The sequence below is a fragment of the Haemorhous mexicanus genome, chromosome 24 (genome assembly GCF_027477595.1).
Source record: "Haemorhous mexicanus isolate bHaeMex1 chromosome 24, bHaeMex1.pri, whole genome shotgun sequence".
In the NCBI taxonomy this organism is placed as follows: Eukaryota; Metazoa; Chordata; class Aves; order Passeriformes; family Fringillidae; genus Haemorhous; species Haemorhous mexicanus.
The window spans coordinates 5,044,807-5,065,714 of NC_082364.1; the positions used below are offsets into that span (position 1 = coordinate 5,044,807).

At 50.8% G+C, this 20,908-nt stretch overlaps 1 protein-coding gene across 1 annotated transcript in view; it reads right to left on the reverse strand.

The window, feature by feature from the left end:
- Positions 1 to 20,908, reverse strand: part of GRIK4 (glutamate ionotropic receptor kainate type subunit 4) — a 142,442-nt gene that overhangs the window by 42,377 nt on the left and 79,157 nt on the right. The window contains exons 6-8 of the mRNA XM_059867217.1: positions 18,853 to 18,906; positions 6,304 to 6,465; positions 835 to 987 (exon numbers count right to left, since the gene is read on the reverse strand). Coding sequence (XP_059723200.1) covers positions 835 to 987; positions 6,304 to 6,465; positions 18,853 to 18,906 — 369 coding nt within the window. The remainder of the gene's footprint in view (positions 1 to 834; positions 988 to 6,303; positions 6,466 to 18,852; positions 18,907 to 20,908) is intronic.

Here is a 20,908-nt window from a genome sequence, read left to right on the forward strand (position 1 = left end):
GGCCCCACACACCCCACACTCCCAGCAGGAACAGCAATTCAACACACCCTCTTAGCTCACTCCTAATTATTTTTGGAGTGTGGCAAGAGGAAAAAAAAGACAAGGAGAGGGGAATCAGCGGCACGAGTGCAGGACTCCCAGATTTCCTTGCTTTGGGAAAAGCAGCTCCACATCCCCTCACTGCCTCCCTCCCTCTCTCCATCCCAAGGCTCAGACCACTGGGTCTTTGAGCAGCAGAGCTGGGGAGGATTTTGGTGTCCCTGGCTCAAGGTGGGATTTAAAACAATGGGCCAAAGTGATACAATGCTCAGGTTCAGCTGAGCTTTCCTCTGGGGGTAAAAAAACTCTCATAAATAAAAAAACCTTTCTAAAATTTCCTTGTCTCATTTACACCCAAACAGAGTCAGAAACCTGCTCCTGCTGCATGGTCACCTCAGCTCTGAGGAGACACAAACTCCATCAAAAGGATGAGATTTCAGAGTGTTCTTGTGCCAGATTTAGGCTTGTTTCATTCCAGAAATGACAATTTGGGTTCAAAGGAGCCTAAACCCATAGGGGAACTTACATCTTGCCCTTGAGCTCTGAGCAATTGTACTGCGTGATCTCGTATCAGCTCAAGTCAGGCTCAAATCACTTAGAAACATTCACACTTTAAAAAAACAACAATGGAATTCCAGCTTTTCTGCAGCAAAGCCTGAAAAAGGGAGAGTTTCATGTCGTTCCAAGGCCGGTGACAACCCAAACCCTCAGATCTCTCTTTCCAGCGCCTTCAAAGAGCGCGGGCAGAGCCAGCCCTGCTGCGGCAGCCAGGAGCAGCCCTCAGCCCCCTCTCACCATTCTCAGGTAGTTCATGAGGCTGGTGCCGTGCTGCCAGATCTGTGCAGAGCCGCAGGACAGCGGCTTGACGCCGATCTCCTGGCTGCGGTTCAGCTCCTGCACCGCCGTCACCACCGCGTACACCGCGTCGAAGAGCAGCGCCGAGGACAGCTGCGGGGCAAAGGCAGGGAAAGTCAGCTCGGAGCACAAAAATCCCCCACCCTGCTGCTCCCCGGAGCTGGACAGTGTTCTGTGCACAGCCAGGGGTTGTCACCCTGGTTTTTTGAGGATTTTCTGAGCCTTCTGATGTTTACATTCTTGTAAGGAACTCTCTCACGCACTTTCTGTAAATAACTGATTGGTTTGCATTCTTTTATGGAGGAGGAGAAATCTGATGGGCTATTGGATTGTCCAGTGTCATTGGAGAGGTGGCACTGTCACCCTCCATTCCACTGTCACCCTCCAGTCCACTGTCACTCTCCAATCCACTGCCACTTCTGGAAATCTATAAATGTTATCTATAAATCTATAAATGTTATCTATAGATCAATAAATGTTATCTATAAATCTATAAATGCTGGAGTCAGAAATTAAAAACTCTCTTTTTACTTTGAGAGAGCTGTGTGTCTGCATCATGTAAATAACTCATTGTTTGGCATTCTTTTCTGGAGGAGGAGAAATTGGACTGTTGGATTGTCCAGGGTCATTGGAGAGGTGGCACTGTCACCCTCCCATCCACTGTCACTTTTGGAAATCTATAAATGTTATGTATAAATCTATAAATCTATAAATGTTTGAGTCAGAAATTAAAAACTCTCTTTTTACCTTGAGAGAGCTGAGTGTCTGTGTCATGTAAATATTTTCTTATTTTACATTCTTTTCTGGAGGAGGAGAAATTGGACTATTGGTTTGTCCAGGGTCATTGGAGAGGTGGCACTGTCACCCTCCAATCCACTGTCACCCTCCAGTCTACTGCCACTTCTGGAAATCTATAAATGTTATCTATAAATCTATAAACGTTATCTATAAATCTATAAATGCTGAAGTCAGAAATTAAAAACTCTCTTTTTACCTTGGGAGAGCTGCATGTCCACGTGGTGTAAATAACTGATTGGTTTGTATTGTTTTCTGGAGGAGGAGAAATTGGACTGTTGGTTTGTCCAGTGTCATTGGAGAGGTGGCACTGTCACCCTCCAACCCACTGTCACTTTTGGAAATCTATAAATGTTGAGTCAGAAATTAAAAATTCTCTTTACACCTTGAGAGAGCTGCGTGTCCACGTCATGTAAATAACTGATTGTTTTGCATTCTTTTCTGGAGGAGGAGAAATTGGATGGGCTATTGGTTTGTCCAGTGTCATTGGAGAGGTGGCAGTGTCACCCTCCAATCCACTGTCACTTTTGGGAATCTATAAATGTTGGAGTCAGAAATTAAAAATTCTCTTTTTACCTTGAGAGGGCTGTGTGTCTGTGTTGTATTTTGTGTCCCACAGTGACATGGGGTCACCTGGGGTGCCCTTTGTGCAGACTCATTTCATCCATCACTGTCATCTCTCTATCTCTGCTTGTCCTGGTTGCCTCCCAATCCCTTCTATCTCAGTTGCTGCAGTTTTCCTTTCCTAATCAAGGGAGGTTTTTCAGCATTTTTGTGGCTCTGATCAGTCTGCTGGCCAGGGAAATGCTCCTGAGAGGAGCAGGAATTTCTAGTGGGAATTGCTCCTGAGATCTGATGCCTGCTCCCACAGAAGGGAACTCAACTGTGCCTCTTCAGCCATCACGGGCAGCCTTCCCTGACCACTTCTTTGACAGGCAGACCCACGAGAAATGATTGCTAGATCTGCTTGTCCAGCAGCCAAATCCTGCCTTTCAGACCCCACAGAGACCATCCACCCCTCGCCACAACCTCCAGCTCCCTGCTGGAGCAGCAGTGCTGAGGGAATGCCCAGAGTGTCAGAGCCCATCCCCTCTCCTGCTCACCTTGGCCTGGGCTGCCTTTGTCCAGGTTTCTTTGGCCTCACAGCCCCATTCCTCACTCATGCCCAGCAGTTTCCATGGCTTTGGGCTCACTAACAATCAGCTATTTTCTCCCTCGTGCTCACTGTTGCATCTGAGATTTCACTTTTAATTACTGTCACCTCCTGACTGCTGGAATTAAGCCCTTGCAGCTCATTACTATCAAGGCTGCATTTTCCCCATGGATACTTCCAAGAGCAGCCTCTTCCCATCCCAGCTCCTGGCAGAGGGCTCAGTCTCCAGCCTGGGGCTGCTTTCCCCACCTTACCCTGGCTGTGACTTCCAGCCCTGCAGTGGCTTCTGCATCCTCTCCTCCTCCCAGAGCCTGACCAGGTTTATTCACTGCTGCCAGTGGCCCTGCAGGGACAATCTCACCCAGCTCAATCATCCCAACAGCCCTTGGGCTTCCACTCTGTTGCTAATTTCAACTCAACCCTGCTTGGTCTTACTCAGACCTCACTGACCCCACTGGTGTGGGATTAGACACTTGAAAAGCAGCACAAACCCCTCAAAACCTACAAGCCATCCTAAATTCAAAGGCAGGATTCCAGCCTGATGCCAGCAAAACCCCAAAGACCAGCTCTGACAACACCAGGGACTCCAACCTGCTGAGGCAGCCCTAAACATTCCCCTCCTGGAAAGCCTTTTCCAGAGGTTCTTAGAGAAGCTGATAAATTCTTCTCTCCTTCTTTTACCCCTTTAACACAAATTCTTTCCCTAGCAGGGCTTCTCCAGCCTGTCCTGTCCTCAGCTCCTGCTCCAGGAAGCTTTTCCCATGCACTTAATTTTAATGATGACTTTAATCCTGTTCAGGTTACAGGATCTCACACCCAATTTACAATTCCTTTCCTGAATCAGGAACCATATTAACATCACCCGGACAAATGAAACTGTTGTGAGACCAAACACAACCCCTGCAACCCCAACATTTCCCCCATTTCCTACCAAATCTGAATATTGGCCCAGCATTTTTAATTTTCTCCTGCTGGGTTTCCATTTCCATTTTCCCTGAGCAGTTAATCCCTTATTAGATGGTGAGCAAGAGACTTGTAGATCTCAGTGAAGCATTTGACATTACTGATTGGAATGTTTTACTTCTGAATTCTGGAAGATTCATTAGGATTTCTGCCATCACCCTTCATGATTTCAAGCATTTGAAATACTGGGGAGGGTGTGGAGATACACAGGATCAAATTCTTGGGGCATGGAATTGGAATCCCTTCCCTGCACCATGATTTTGCACAGAACAGAGGTAAACCACAAAGTTTTGAGGTCATAACCTTCAGCAGAGGAGTGAAAAGAGATTTTTGGAGTGTCCTCCAGGCAGAGGGATCTGTCCCTGCCCTCCTGTGCATTGCTCAACTTCCCCCATGTCACCCATAAAAACCTCTCACTACTTTTGTTTTCTCATTTTAAACCACAGCTTTGTCCCTGTGTCACAAAAAGCCAATTTTCCTGCTAACAAATTGATTCTCTCCCTGGCCTGCACCATCTGATTTGTGCAGAACCCTCTTGGTTTTGTGCCCCTCTGCAACATCAGAGCTCCATGGAAAATCCACGGGGCTTGGGGGACTTCCCTCAGTCCCCAAATTCTTGGCAATTCTTGCCACTGAAACATGAACAGGTTTGGGGTTTGCCATGTGGGGTTTTTCTTCCCTCCCCGAAACATTATCAGCTGTATCTTTGCCCCCAAACCCAACACGGGGAATTAAAGCCATTAAAACCCTGTGAAATAGACTTTGCAATCTGGATTTTATTCAATGACATAAACACTTAATTACAAACATCTGTTTTAGCCTAAATTCTAATTACCAAATCTAGCCATCTGTAATTTGAATGATTTTCTCTGATTTCCTTTCTTTGCAATGTGATTAATGAGAATGGCATTGGAGCAGGCAGCTCCCTCCTCCTTTGTCAGATGCTTCCCCAGCTCCAGCAAGAATGCCCTGGGATTTTTGCAGCTCACAGGAAACCTCCCTCCTGTCACTTCCAGCTGTTGAGCTTCCTTTTCTCTCTTTAGGATGAGTTATCCCACAGGATGACTCCTTCCCAGGGCTGCACAGAGAGATGCTCCCTGCCAGATTTCCAACAGCAGAGGCAGAAAGGTCCTGGATTCACCTCACAGACAAAAGAAACTCTGCTTGGGAATATCTCACCTCTGCTTTGTAACTTCCCCACCCTCAAATCCTTTTCCTATCACCTGGGCTGTTCCATCATGAAGAATTCCAATCCCTCCAGGCATCCTCCCACCTACAGGTTTTGCTGGATGCTCAATACAACACGGGGTAAGAACCTAAAATGAGAATTTTCATTTCCTCATCGCACCTGCTGCTGGTTCCTGCTGTCTCCTGTTTGCACTGGGAGGAGGGAATTTGTTTTTAATGCCTCTCAACAGCCCCTGCAATCCAAAAAGGAATCTTCCTGCTAGAAATCCCAGGGAGACTGAGCAGGGCAAGCTGATTGCAGCTGCCTCTGGGTGGGAGGGAGAGCAGGATGCTCCCAGGCACAGGAGCTCAAGTCAAGCCAAAGGATGTGGACACAAAGGGCAAAAATCTCCTTATTTTGCCTCTTAAGGGTCCCTTTGTGGTGACAATAAGGAGGTTTTCAGCAGCTCAGCTCGCCAAGGGGCTCTGAGTTCATTAAAATCCACGCAAAGGGTTCAGCTGATGATATTTTCCTCTCTCTCTCTCCCCTCTCACAGCTGCAGCTCTGATGTGGCAAATTTGCTTTGCAAACTCTCCCAGTGGTGGAGAACCCCTGGGGAATGCTCCAGTGCTGATGTGCACACTCCCCACCCTCCTCAGGGAGCTGCTGGAGCACCGAGCACAGCTCAGCCCCTCAGCATCTGCCTCACCCAGCCCTCCCTGGGCCATCTGCAGCCACAGTCCCCCTCCAGGAGCCACTTTCCTGGAGTTTAAACACACAGGGATAAACCTCACGAGGGAAAACATGAATCAGAGCTGCATCATGGCCTGCACCCACAGAGAAACACAATCCAAATCAAGATTAGGCTGGAACTGAAAGCTGGGCTCCCAGGCCAGCACAGAGAAGCTCTGCTAAGCCCTGCACCCCAAGGTCCTTTGGGCAGCTCTGGCTTTCAGGGTCACTTTGCTGTTTTCCACATCCTCTGTAAATCACAGATTGACAGCTCAAGTCCTCTCCTAGCTACTTAATAAAAATGTTCTGCTCTGGCTCTTCCTTCCCATTCCTGGAGCAGCATCTCCTCATAAAATCTAATCCGAGGTGCAACAGCAGCCTGGGGATATCCCTGAGCTCCTTAGCACAAGATTAAATAGGATTAAATAATTAAATTATTTAATTATTTAAATAACTTTTAAAAAATTATTTGAGACCAGAGTTTCTAGCCCTGAGTTGCTCAGGACCATCCTGAAGCTCTTCCCACAAGGTTTTCCCACGGTCTGTCAGAGTTCCCAGCTCAGGGAGGCTCTGGGGGATGGGAAGGGACCTCACTTACTGCTGGCCCAGTAAAAGGAGCGTGGTCACAATTCTCCTGCCAGGACTGGTTGAGGCTCTGGACAAACTCTTGGAAGAAGGCATGAGACTGGTTGAAAATGGAGAATCCCAGGATGTTGACTCGGTCATCCAGCAGGCTGTCCAGGCGCTGGAGGGAAAACTCCTAGAGCAGCCCAAAACAGAAAATGGGATTAGAGGGGGAAAGAGGCACTGAAAGCTTCAAAGCCACTCAGTGCCCTTGAAGGGAACGGGAGCAGTGAGATCCTGGATGTGGAAGCCATGCAGAAGTTGGAAGGGAGAGCCTGGGTTTCACCAGGGCTTGACTCAGGGTGCTGCTCACCTCAGGCTTTTAATGAATATACCACCCAAGTCCAGTGCTTTATTGGCCAAATTCCACAAAAAACCCCCAAAACCCTCCAAAGAGCATCACTCACCTGCTGGGTGAAGCTGCTCCATCACCACATCCAACTTGGTGACACCAAGTTTTAACTGGTAAATTAAATCAGTCCTTTCCCACAGGAGGAGGAACCAAATTCTACCTCACCCTAAAACCCCCAGCCCTGCACTGCTCCTTCCTGCTGCCAGCTCCCAGGAGGAAGAACCAAATTCTACCTCACCCTAAAACCCCCCAGCCCTGCACTGCTCCTTCCTGCTGCCAGCTCCCAGGAGGAGGAACCAAATTCTACCTCACCCTAAAACCCCCCAGCCCTGCACTGCTCCTTCCTGCTGCCAGCTCCCAGGAAGAGGAACCAAATTCTACCTCACCCTAAAACCCCCCAACCCTGCACTGCTCCTTCCTGCTGCCAGCTCCCAGGAGGAGGAACCAAATTCTACCTCACCCTAAAACCCCCCAGTCCTGCACTGCTCATTCCTGCTGCCAGCTCCCAGGAGGAGATGCCACCCTAATGCCCTGGGGAGGGTTGGAAGGTGCCTTGGCTGTGAGTTTTGGAGTTGGGAGCCTCCTCTTCTACAAGTGCTAAGAAGTGTAAAAACAGCTACATAAAAAAATTAAAACTTAGGGCTCGGTTTTTCTCCTCACATCCACAGAAGCAGCTACACAACGAAGCCTGGGGAAAAGTCCAGCCCTCCTTGTCCTATTAGCAGGGAATAATGGCACTTTCCTCACTAATTTCTCTTCTGCTAATTGCTGAAGTAGAGTGAGAAGGTGGGAGTGACACTTGCAGCAACTGCTGGATGCCCATGACGGATCCAGCTGTCCCTGGGCTCCCTGAGGGATGAAATTCCAGCAAGTTGAGCCATTTTTTATCTTTGCTGGGCACGCAGGAGCAATTCCTGTAAATCTCCCAAACATGGGACATACAAGACTCTTCCAGCCCAGCCAAGTCCCACGGGAATGCCATCAAAGGCAGGATGAAGCACATTTTGGACACATTAGTGTTGGGTAATGTGAAATTGCCTGTGAACTATTGATTCATTTGAATGATATTATCCCCCTGCCTTGCTGACAGGTGATCCATTCACCCAGGGCATCCTGTCAGCCCCAGCAAGCAGGGCAGATGGTAATGAGGAGCTGGGCCTGAGGAGAGGCTGCTGCAGGCAGAGCAGCAGGAGGGATCTCAAACCCCTGTAAAATCCTCTCTCCCTGCAGCCAGAGCCTCCAGGCAAATCGTGCAGGGCACAGACAAACAGCTGCCCCACTGCCCTCTTGGCTTCGGGATATCCAGGAGGGAAATGAGATGTTTTGTCACCAAATCCAAGGTTTCATCTCGTGCCAGCCCGCCCCAGCCTCAGGGCAGCTGAAATTAGTGTGTTCATTTATTTATTTATTGTGCATTTTGTCCCCTGGAAGCACTTCCAAGCTTTTGAAGTGGAAGGTTTTGTTGTGCTCTGATCTTTAAATAAGCAATTACTGAGTGAGGGGTTGAAGTGGTCTCACTTCATGTGGGGAAACTGAGGCAGGGGTGAGATTCACCCCAGCCAGGCACAGCCACAGGGGTGATGAGCCCACAGCTCCTGCTGCCCTGAGTGGCTGAGTGCCATGGTCAGAACCAGCCCCCTGAAGGGATCTTTTCCCACTTTCCCTGGGTAAATTCCCTGCCCCGAGGCAGCTGCCAGACTCTGTGCCTGCAAACAACCACAGCCAGACCCCCCAGGCTCCCCCAGAGCCAATAATCTGCTCTGGCTCAAACATTACCAGCAGCTTTGCCCGGCTCTCATCACCACTGGCTGCTTTGTGCAAGCTCTGGTCTTTTCCCACAGCCAACCCTCTCCAAATCCACCTTTTCCCAGCTGCAGAAATCCCCATTCCTGTGGCTGTCACCTCCATAAAGCATCACCTCCGAGGCACACAGGGGTGGCATGGCCTGGACCCTGCTCCCTGTCCCTTCCCCGTGCTCCAGCTCCAATTTTTGGCCATTAAATGCCTTTCCACTGGAGGAGCAGGCAGCAGAGCCGGGTCAGGGGGAAATGAGCCGTGAGCTGCCTCTGCAATGAGATGGAGATAAACCACCCGAGGGGGACACACTTCATTTGCACTGGGATAAGAGAGATTTGGTGAGGTCAGCCTTTGCTGCAGAGGGCAAAGGGGTGAGAGCATCCCCAAACTCCCACAGCTGCCAGCTCAGCTTCTGACCCTATTTGTTGGGTTTTTTTTTTTTCTTTTTTACACTCATTCACCATGCTTGACATTTCCAAACCCACGTTTTGCAAGCAAAACCTCGTTTGCTGTTCCAGACCTGCGCCTCTCAGCTGATTTCCCACCTGTCCTGCCCTCCTCCCATGCTGTAAGAGGCAAACACAGGCAGGACAAGGGGTGGGGAACTCCTGAACTCAGGGGTATTTCCAGGTGGAGAGCCAAGGAGTTCTCTCTGACACGTAGTGGAGTTGATTCCTACACAAAACACTTTCCCAGCTGCCTTTTTCTCCTCCTGGAGTTCCTCTCCCTCATCCTCAGTGCTGGCTGGAAGGATAGAAGATTCCCAATGCAATAAGAGCAAAGAGCCATTAGGAAAATAACTCTGCCACCCTAAGAGGGGACTCCAAGCCTCCTCCACCTGTGCAAACACAGCTTTAGAACCACAGGCTTTCAGAAAATGCCATCAGAATGATGGGTGCAAACAGCAGCTCCCTCATTTCCTCCCATTCCACTGGTTTTTTTTATCCCTCTCCCTACACTGGAGGAATTGCAGAAATTGCCCAAAACTTGGCCCTCAATCTCAGCATGAGGCACAGAGAAGACCACCAGGAATCACGCCGAGGTGAATTTCAGGGACACAAATCCTGCCTGCCTGGATTCCTCCCCCTCTTTCCACTCTGTTTTTGAAAACACCCACCACATGTCAATATTCTGTTTCGAGAGAGCTCGGTAAAAATATTAGACCTGGAGGATCTGCAGCCAAAATTAATGAACTTTTTTACAGAAAGAAAAATCCCCAGGCCTCGCTCCGATCACAGCAAATTCAGCAGCAGGCACCAGCAGGCAATTACAGTGTAGATTTTCTGACTGCTACTACAGGGCTGCAACCACGAAATGTGTGCTGTTAAATAACAACACTTAGCAATTCCCTGGCATTCTGTGTTTTCCCGAGTGCTAGGCACACAATTAGCTAATTGAATTCCACGGGGTTCCCTGGGAGACGGCGCTGGAGGAGTTATTAGAGGATGAAGTCACTGCCTGGCTTTCTGCAGCTCTCCACCTGCACTCATCACTTTCCAGCAGCACCAAATCCCCTGAATGACCCCAGCACTGAGGGCACGGGAGGAGCTGGGTAATAAAAGCCACAGAGGTGAGCTCTGTGGTCCTAAAGCCGTGAGATGGGATTGTCCAGCAGGGCTGGGTGTGAGTTATCAGCAGATCTGCAGGATGCTCTCCCCGTTCTTTAGGGACACAAAGGCATCAGGAACCAGAGATGCTCACTGCAGGTCTGGCTCTGCAGCTCTGGATGGAGGATCAGCTGATCCTGAGCAGCATTCTGCACCCATAAACCCTCTCCCACCTCAGGTGGCTCCGGGAGTTTGGGAGGGAATTGCCCCTCCTGCCCTGCCTGTGTCACTCTGGGATAGCCCAGCAGTGTCACTGAGTTTGGGAGGGAATTGTCCCTCCTGCCCAGCCTGTGTCACTGAGTTTGGGAGGGAATTGTCCTTCCTGCCCTGCCAGTGTCACTGACTTTGGGAGGGAATTGTCCCTCCTGCCCAGCCTGTGTCACTGAGTTTGGGAGGGAATTGTCCTTCCTGCCCTGCCAGTGTCACTGAGTTTGGGAGGGAATTGTCCCTCCTGCCCTGCCCCTGTCACTGAGTTTGGGAGGGAATTGTCCCTCCTGCCCTGCCCCTGTCACTGAGTTTGGGAGGGAATTGTCCTTCCTGCCCTGCCAGTGTCACTGAGTTTGGGAGGGAATTGTCCCTCCTGCCCTGCCCCTGTCACTGAGTTTGGGAGGGAATTGTCCCTCCTGCCCTGCCCCTGTCACTGAGTTTGGGAGGGAATTGTCCCTCCTGCCCTGCCAGTGTCACTGAGTTTGGGAGGGAATTGTCCCTCCTGCCCTGCCCCTGTCACTGAGTTTGGGAGGGAATTGTCCCTCCTGCCCTGCCAGTGTCACTGAATTTGGGAGCCAATTGTCCCTCCTGCCCTGCCCCTGTCACTCTGGGATAGCCCAGCAGTGACACTGAGTTTGAGTTTGGGAGGGAATTGTCCCTCCTGCCCTGCCCCTGAGTTTGGGAGGGAATTGTCCCTCCTGCCCTGCCAGTGTCACTGAATTTGGGAGCCAATTGTCCCTCCTGCCCTGCCCCTGTCACTCTGGGATAGCCCAGCAGTGTCACTGAGTTTGAGTTTGGGAGGGAATTGTCCCTCCTGCCCTGCCCCCGTCATTGAGTTTGGGAAGGAATTGTCCCTCCTGCCCTGCCCCTATCACTGAGTTTGGGAGGGAATTGTCCCTCCTGCCCTGCCCCTGTCACTAAGTTTGGGAGGGAATTGTCCCTCCTGCCCCTGAGTTTGGGAGGGAATTGTCCCTCCTACCCAGCCTGTGTCACTGAGTTTGGGAGGGAATTGTCCCTCCTGCCCCTGAGTTTGGGAGGGAATTGTCCCTCCTGCCCCTGAGTTTGGGAGGGAATTGTCCCTCCTGCCCCTGTCACCCTGGGACAGCATGTGAAGGGCCAGCCCAGCAGGAAATTGTCCCTGTCACAGCAGCCTGCCTGGCAAAACCAGAAGTATTTTAAAGCATGGAGCCACCTCCCTGCCCTGCCACGCTGGGATGTCCCTCCTGAGAGTGGCTCCTGGTGATTTTGCCCCTGCAGCAGGCACTGTGCTGCTGAGCACTGCAGCAGCTCCTGAGCTCCTTCCAGCATTGATTTTGCTGGGGATCTGTTCTGCAGCCGTGTGTGTGGGCAGGACCTCGATCCTTATCTCATTTCTAATAACCCAGAGTGCCTGGGCAGTGGGGAGGCAGCGAGCACAGGCTGGGGACCAGCCTAGAGAAGGGATCTTTCACTGCCAGGGACACCCAGAGCCTGTCTGCACAAAACTGCACCCAGAGAATTGCCCTGCCTGACTTGAGGCACTGGGAACCTCCTTTACACCTTCCCCCTTGGAGTAATGATTTTAATTGTTTCAATTATTCCCATCTAATTGTCAAATATTTTGAAATTTAAGCCCAAGGCTCTGGAAGGAACAGGGTTTGCTCAATCCAGGCTGCACCAACAGCAAGATGCCCACTCCATCCCTCCTCTCTCTCTTGCACACACACAGTTTTATCTCCCTCTCCTAATCACTGCAAGGACTTCATTGGATTTTTGGATCTGCTGGTTAACAGCCTCCAGAACTCCCTCCAACACTGGGCTCAGCAGGAGAAACTCTGCAGTAAACTCAGCACTGACCTGCTCCCCTCCAGCCCCTCTGGCAGCACCAAAAGCTGATTTACTCCTGATTTACACCTGATTTACACCAGGCCCAGGACACTCTGTGCTGTTCCTGCTCTTTTTTCATGTGGGATGGGAAAGGAGAACACTGGGCCAAGGCTTCCATTTCTCTATTAAACCCTCACTCTGGCAAAACCTCCTCTTTCAGAGAGCTTGGTGCCCAGAAAAGCTCTCCAAACCCTGAGTCCATCCTCAGATTTCTTGGCAGCTTTTGTGCAGGAGCCAAACCTGCAGTGCCAGCTCAGCCCAGCTCTGGTGACATCACCTGTGTGTGTCATCATTCACCATTTCAGGGTCAATAAAGTATCCCAGGGCAGGTTCTTTGGGCAAGCAGAACTCCAGGGAGCCTCTCCTCAGGTCATGGAAGGCAGAGCTAAAAACACTTCACCCAAAAGCAGCCTGACCCTGCAATGGTCACTTCCTCACCCCCTGGCCCCAGTGACCAATTTTTCCCCCCAAAATCACCAAACCTCCTCAGGCAGAGGTGGAGAAAATTCCTGCCTTTTCCTCCCTGGATCCTGCTGCCCTCAGAGCTGTAACTCATCCCAAAGCTCTGCTCAGAACACATTTATTTGTTTACTCAAGTGGACAATATTATGTTAAGTGCTTTCCATGGCTTTCCTGAAAGGCTCCATTTATTTATAAACTGTGGATGGAGTCAATACGTTTCTAATGGGCCACATGTAAAAATCAATTTCTCTAGGAGGGGAAAAAAGTAGAAAAAAGTCATCACAGCAGCAATTTGAGCAGGTGAGTGGATGGGTAGATCTCCTCAAGGCAATGCTAGTTGGCCATTCAGGTGGGCAGAGAGAAGCTGTGATGACCTCAGGGAGCAGTTTAGGGGAATATATTTATACCTGTAATTGGATTTCTCTTCCAAAAAAAAGCACTGATGTACCCAACAGGTCTAGAACCTCCTCATGCCAGGCCAGCTGGTAAATTTTGGAGGCTGTTCTTCAAACAAGAGCACTTCTAGGAAAATACACTGCTCAAACTACAACTTCTCTGCAGGGAGATTTGGAGAGAGACAAATCCACAAAGAAGTCAGGTGCTGAGTGTTGGGACCTGAGAAAAGACAGATCTTGGAGAAAAAGGGGTGGGAAGCAGAGAAAGAGGGAGATTTGCCTTCCTTCCCACCTCTTTTTGTCCAGAGTTTCCAGGGGGCTGGGGGTGTATCTGAGAGAATTTACCCAAAAATTGGGAATCAAGCAGAGGGATCTGGTCAGGAAGTGAAGAAGACTGAGGCAGCAAAAGGCAGGGAGGCACAGCCCCTGCTTTGTCTGAACCCTCCTTCCCTCATGCTAACTAGAACGAGGAGAAATTGCCTTGGCAGCCTTGCAAAAACCTGATTTGTTTGCCCTGCTAGCACATGCCACTGCCAGTATGATCCATAAATCCCAGCAGTGATCAGGGCTCTCCAGAACACTTCCCATCAGCTGCTGGGAATCAGGAGGGCTGGCTGGGCTGGGAGATCTGCCACAGGGCTCTGAGAGCCTCTGCCTCCCTCCCCTGGGCAAGGCACAGCTCAAAGGCCAAACACCACGGCCTGTGCTGGAGCTCACGGCGAAAAATGAGATTATTGCACCACAAAAAGGCAATTTCACAAAACCTCAGCCCTGGTAAAGCTTCATCTGTAGTTGCCTGTCCCTCTGCTTGATTTCACATCATCTCTTCCTTCCAAGGGATGTCACCCTGCTGACAAGATACAGCAGAAACGTGTGACACTCTCTGGGGGATTTGGACACCAATTTCCCCTCCAGCTCCAGTTCCAGGCTGACAATTCAGCTCAAAAACCTCGTCCTGTACCAAGACCTCTTTATAAATCACCAAACAAAGAAGAGAAAGCAGGAAACAAGACAAAAACCCCCAAAGCTGAACTGATTTATCAGGTCTGTGGGAGTTGAACACGGCAGCTGTTTTATCAGCAGCAACACCTGCACACAATTCTGTCAGGGAACAAAACTGCACCCACTGAATTGCCCTGCCTGGCTTGAGGCACTGGGAAACCTCCTTTACACCTTCCCCCTTGGAGTAATAATTTTAATTGTTTCAATTATTCCCATCTAATTGTCAAATATTTTGAAATTTAAACCCAGCCTGAGGTCCGGATATTATTAAAAAAACCCCAAAAAGCAACAAACCAAACAGAGAGGGGAAAAAACAGACAAAACCCAACAGCTACACAGAATTAACAAGCTAAAAGAATTAATTGTAACGTGGGGTTTTGGAGGCATCCAACTCCCCTCCTACTCTGTGCTGCTGATTTCAGGGATTTCCAGTGCTGGAAGGAACATTTTCTTCAATGCACAGCAGTCTGCTTTCAATGGTCTATTTGTGCAGCATTATTATTATTATTATTATTATTATTATTATTATTATTATTATTATTATTATTATTATTATTATTATTATTATTCTGCACATCATTGCCCCCTCACGTGGCCGTGAGCTCTCTGGAGACCCGGCCAGCCCTGCCAGGGAGAAGGGAAGGAACAGCTCTGAGATCATCCCAGCACCTCTTCAGGGAATTTCATCCCTCCCCAAAGTCCCAGAGCCAGGGAATCATCACCACGTGGAGATGCCAGGGAGAAAATGGGATTTTTTGGCCAGGAGTGCCCCAAAAGCAGGATGTGGGGAAGACAAATGCACCAGACCCGAGAGTTCCATGAGGACTCCTGGAATATTTGCCAGGCTGCTGCTGCTGCTGACAGGAACAGGTCCCTGGAGCTGCTGAAGGAGGCTGATAATGAATTTGCACGCAGGAAAGGAGCCTGTGGATATTTTCACATCAGCCTGCTCGCCTCAGCTCCCGTGGAGATGGGTTGGGGGCTGAGGGTTCCTCCTCGTCTGCACTGGTGCCACTCCCTGCAGGCACCAGGCTGGGACAGAGGGGCCATCCCCCCCAGACCCCTCCTGTGCCCCAGCACACAGAGAATCCTCTCCTCTCACACTCACAGAGAGCAGAGCTGCACCACACCACGAGCTGTCAGCTGGGATGTGCTTATTAAATAAAATTAATGCTAAAAGACAGAAACAGAACTCCCCTCTAGAGCTGCAGGGCAGGTGTTTAATTCAGCATTTTATCCTATTTTCTCCTCTTTTTTTCTTTTTTTGCCTGAGATATTTTTCCATCTCCAAGCAGCTCAGTGCTCTACAGGCTCTCTGTTCCCTTTCCTGATGGGTTCTCTCTCCACTTAAGCCATCTTTTTGCTTGCTCCCCTTGACAGTAGTTCCCTCTGATTTTATCTTTTCTATTAGGCAGTGATTGCAGAACCTCAGAGGGTTCATTAGGAGCTTGATAATCCCTCCAGATTTATGAGCCTAAATTGCTCACTCCCATCTCCAATCCCCATTTAAATATTACTAATTTCCTTAACCATCTCTTCCATCTGCCCAGGTTTTGTCTGATGTCACCTTCCCCGTAATGATCCCTGCCAAAAATCCCGTTAGTTCTGCTAAGAGCTGGGCTTTGAACAAAGTGGTAAAATAACCTGGATAAACAGATTAATACCCTGAGAGGGTGAATGGCAACAAAACTCATTTCTTTCTCACCTGCCACTGCTGCATTCCACGAGATGAATGGGTTTGAAAGGCAAATTTCACCTCCAGCAAATGCTTAATCACACCCGTGCTCAGGACTGGGCTGGGGGTGGAGGTGGGAGCTTCATTTTTAGAGCAGCATCCTTGAGATGCTGCTCAGACAACAGAAAGAACCCTAAAAAAAAGACTTTTTTGCAGAATGTGCTGCTGATGTGAGGTGGAAATCCCTCACTGTGTGCCCAGCCCTGCTGTGTGGGACTGGGAATGGGTTGGGGAGGGCAAGAGGGACAGGAAGAGCTGCTGGGAGCACTGGAAATACTTGCTGGGAGTGGGAATGGCTGGGATTGGCACTGTGGGCAGATCTGTCCCCCAGCAGCTGTGCCAGCACAGTGACATTGAGACTTGGGGCACAAAGCACAACCCCCAGGCTCTCTCCCTGCCTGAGCCCTGCAGGACCATCCCTTCCTGAGCCTGTGCTGCCCATTCCAAGGGGATGAACAGCACCAGTGAGGTTTGCCTGGCTGGACTGACCCACGGCCTGGACACTGAGCAGGAACCCAGCCAGGAGCCTCGTGGCCTTTTCTGTTCCATGCATTTCTCCCTCTGACACCTCCCTCCCCTGATCCCTTCTCCCCCTGTGCCCTAACTGCTCCCAACCCCTCCATTTCCCTCCCTCCCCTGATCCCTTCTCCCCCTGTGCCCCAGCTGCTCCCAACCCCTCCATTTTCCTCCCTTCCCTGATCCCTTCTCTGCCCCAGCTGCTCCCAACCCTCCATTTCCCTCCTTTCCCTTCTCCCCTCTGTGCCCCAACTGCTCCCAACCCTCCATTTCCCTCCTTCCCCAATCCCTTCTCCCATCTGTGCCCCAACTGCTCCCAACCCTCCATTTCCCTCCTTCCCCAATCCCTTCTCCCCCTGTGCCCCAACTGCTCCCAACCCTCCATTTCCCTCCTTCCCTTCTCCCTCTGTGCCCCAACTGCTCCCACCCCCTCCATTTCCCTCCCTCCCCAATCCCTTCTCCCTCTGTGCCCCAACTGCTCCCAACCCCTCCTTCCCCTGATCCCCTCTGTGCCCCAGCTGCTCCCAACCCTCCATTTCCCTCCTTCCCCTGATCCCTTCTCCCCTCTGTGCCCCAACTGCTCCCAACCCCCCCTTCCCCTGATCCCTTCTGTGCCCCAACTGCTCCCAACCCCTCCATTTCCCTCCCTCCCTTCTCCCTCTGTGCCCCAACTGCTCCCAACCCTCCATTTCCCTCCCTCCCCAATCTCTTCTCCCTTCTGTGCCCCAACTGCTCCCAACCCCTCCTTCCCCTGATCCCCTCTGTGCCCCAGCTGCTCCCAACCCCTCCATTTCCCTCCCTCCCCAATCCCTTCTCCCTCTGTGCCCCAGCTGCTCCCAACCCTCCATTTCCCTCCTTCCCCCAATCCCTTCTCCCCCTGTGCCCCAACTGCTCCCAACCCCCCCTTCCCCTGATCCCTTCTGTGCCCCAACTGCTCCCAACCCCTCCATTTCCCTCCCTCCCTTCTCCCTCTGTGCCCCAACTGCTCCCAACCCTCCATTTCCCTCCTTCCCTGATCCCCTCTGTGCCCCAACTGCTCCCAACCCTCCATTTCCCTCCCTCCCCAATCCCTTCTCCCCCTGTGCCCCAACTGCTCCCAACCCCTCCTTCCCCTGATCCCTTCTGTGCCCCAGCTGCTCCCAACCCCTCCATTTCCCTCCCTCCCTTCTCCCTCTGTGCCCCAACTGCTCCCAACCCCTCCATTTCCCTCCCTCCCTTCTCCCCTCTGTGCCCCAACTGCTCCCAACCCCTCCATTTCCCTGCCTCCCCAATCTCTTCTCCCTTCTGTGCCCCAACTGCTCCCAACCCTCCATTTCCCTCCTTCCCCTGCTCCTCTCCAGCTCCCTGCCCACACGTTTGGCTCCGTCCCTTCCCGTCTGTCTCCCACCCAAACACAAAGTGTGATTCAGCTCTCGGCTTCCCTGCCAGAAATATTAATAGAAATTAGAGAATAGGAGAATCACTCGGGCTGGAGGCACCTCCACCCCCCAGGTTTCCATCAGCCCCACAGCAGCACTCAGAGCTCTCCTGGTGGTGCCCCCGAGGAGGAGAAGTTCCTCTGATGTTTATTTTGGATTTCCCCCTCTGCTGCCTCAGCCCATCACTCCTTGTTCACACAGCACTGAGGGGTTTACCCACACCATGATCTCATTAGTGTCATTAATTAAGGAGAGCATCCCCAGCTCTCAACATTTATGGGATCATCCTTCCTTTGTCTCAGGGCTGTGATGCCTTCCAGGTGCTCCTCCCTGGCCTATTCCAACACAGGGAATGGGCTCAGGGAGGGGGTGACAACATCAGCATAACCCCAAAAATCGGTAAAACTGGGAAAATCAGGAAAATTGGGAAAATCAGGACAACCAGGACCCACCCATCTGCTGGAGCTTCCCAAAGACCTGCACACGTCGTTGCCCCAGCTCCTGTCACAATGTCCACAATTCTTGCCTTCAGATGCTGCACCAATCATTTTCCACCTCCCCAAGACCTTCCCAGCTTCGCAGGAATGATGCCTGAAGATTTTTTAGCTTTTTATATATTTTTCATCTGTTTGTAGCATCATATCTTTTTTAATATGCAGTTGGAGAGTTTCTAGTGATTTTCCTGCCCTTTCTCACAGTTTGGAACAATAAGCCAACCCCTCCCAACGTGTTCCTGAGGTTCTGGTTAGTCTGATTTTAACAACAGGAATTTCTAACGAGGACATCTTGTTTTGAACCAGAATTTAAGAGATGTAACAAGACACAGAACAACTCCAAGGGACAGACCCAAGGGTTGGTTGCTGGGGCAACTGGTCTCTTGTTGGATGTACCTGTTAGATGAACTAATTAATTAACCTGATAAAAGCTGTAGAAATCCAATACCATGCGTGCACAGAAAGCTTTTGTTACAGAACTGCTTTTGGAAATATTATTTGTGATATTATTTGGAAAGATTTTGCATTTTGATTCTCGTAGCAGGTGACATCCCGGCCTCCCTCCCTCCCCAGCACACGAGGCTCTGCCCAAGCATCCCACAGGTCAGGGGGATCAGCTCCCATTAAAATGACTCCACACTCAGGCAGGAAAAGCTGGGGAAAACTCCTTACCAGATTAGTGAAGATATAGGTGTAATAGGCAGATGCCATCCCCAGTTCAGCTGCCTGTGAAGGAGAGGAAAAAAGAGATTAAACCAGAGCCTGACCATCTCCAATCTCCACTCCAGCAAGGCAGAGCCAGGGCCACATTTTGCTTTTTCAGGCTTATCTCTCCTTGCAGGAATGGAGGGTAGGACGCAGCAGCATGCTTGGATCTGGGAAATTAAAGTCTGGGGAAGGAATTTTTCAGCAGGACTGAGCCCAGCTGAGGTCTCCTGCCCACTCCAGCCCTGACAAAGCTCCTGCACAGAGGGAAATGACCAGCTCCAGACCTCTGGGAGCATCCCTGCTCTCTCCACAGCATTCCAAGATGGAATTCAGGGATTCCTGCATCCATCCAAGGACAAACTCTAAGGAAATCACCTGTGGAAAGCAGAAGCTTTTGAATTCCCAGCAGAAAAGCTTTTGAACCCCTGACAGATCCCAGTGGTCCACAATGGTTTGGAAAGGTGAGGTGGGTCCTGCAGCCCCAGAACCCCTTGGGATGAGGAATTCCATGATGTTTTAAGAGGAAAATAAGGATTTCTGCTTATTTTGTGTGTGGATGCTGCTTTGCTCCTGTTTTGGGCCATAAAAAGAAAAAAGAGCAGCTGAGAGCTCCAGGCTTGTCCCTTCCACCACAAACACCATGATGGAGAGAGAAAGGCAGGAAAAGCTCTTGGGGGTGACAGGAAAAGCACAAGCAAGCCACTGGTGGCTTTCCAGTTTGATCAGTCAGATTTGGGCTCAAATCCCACAAATTAATGAGCATGGATGAGACCCAGTAACTCAGCCTGCTCTCCAGAACTGAGACAGGGCTGTGCTGGCCACAGAAATAGAAGAAAACAGGGCAAAACAGTCCAGGGATGCAGAGAGAAGGACACAGAATGTTCCATGGGGATGATCTGTTCTAGAGATCACAGAGCAGATAACTGAAGGCCTTTCCCAAAATTCTCACTACACAAGGAGCTGGTTGTGGGAACAGATGCTCAGGAAAGTGGGGCATTAATCTGCAGATGCTCCTGGAAGCCTCTGTTCCACTGCCAAGCACAGCTGCTCTCAAATCAAGCTTCCAGACCCTGGCAAAGAGGTTTTCCCAGCAGTCCAGACCACACAGAGGAATGGGAGGCAAGGAGGGAAGGACCAAAGGCAGCACCTCCTGGTGTGAGCCCCTTCTCATCCCTCCCCAAAGCTGTGACAACAGAAAGTGAGGGAAGGAAAGACAGAAAGAGGCAGCTGGGATTACACCTCTCCCTTTTCCTGCCTGTCTTGTAGCTGTTCCTGGGGCCACCACCACTGTGCCCAGCCCCTTGGCAGCACCTTGTCACCCTGTCCCTTACCCAGGTGACACAACAGACACAGAAAAGTCAAGGAGCCCCCCTCACTTTTCACCCCCTCCACAGCAAACCTTGGCACCAATTCCCCCTGCTCGTCCCTTCCTGGGGACAGTGACAATGCCAGCTCTCCCTGTGACCCACTTTGAGGTCAGAGGTTTGGTTTCAAGGGTAGAAAATGAAGGTGAGCAGCAGAGCAGCACCTCTCCCATCCATTCACCCGGCCCTGGCAGCTGGGAGCAGGACAAGCTGGGAATCTGGGAACCAGGCACGTGTCTCCAGCCCATCAGTGCAGGGTGAGGGAGGAGAAACTGTGCATTCCTCTCACTGTGCAGGGCTGCTCTCCTGGGACAGACCCAGCAAACCCACAGAGTGATTTCCTGCTCTGGGATAGGACATGGATCCACCTGATGCTCAGCACCACCACCCCTGGCTCCCAATGAAACACCTCCCAGCCTCCCAAGGTGCAAGAAGTTGCCAGACCAGGAGCTCTTTATTTATCACCCTCCATTCCCCCAGTCCTCTAGCTGGAAGAACTGGGTTTGGCTGGGAAATGCTGGCAATTTCTGACATTTCTCAGGGGTGGCAGAAGGAGGCTGGAGCTGGGCAGGGAGATGTGGGTGCCTGGAGAGAGCTGCTGGGAGCCTGTGGGAAGTCACTATAGCAACAGAGGAGGGGGACAGCCCTCAGCAGCC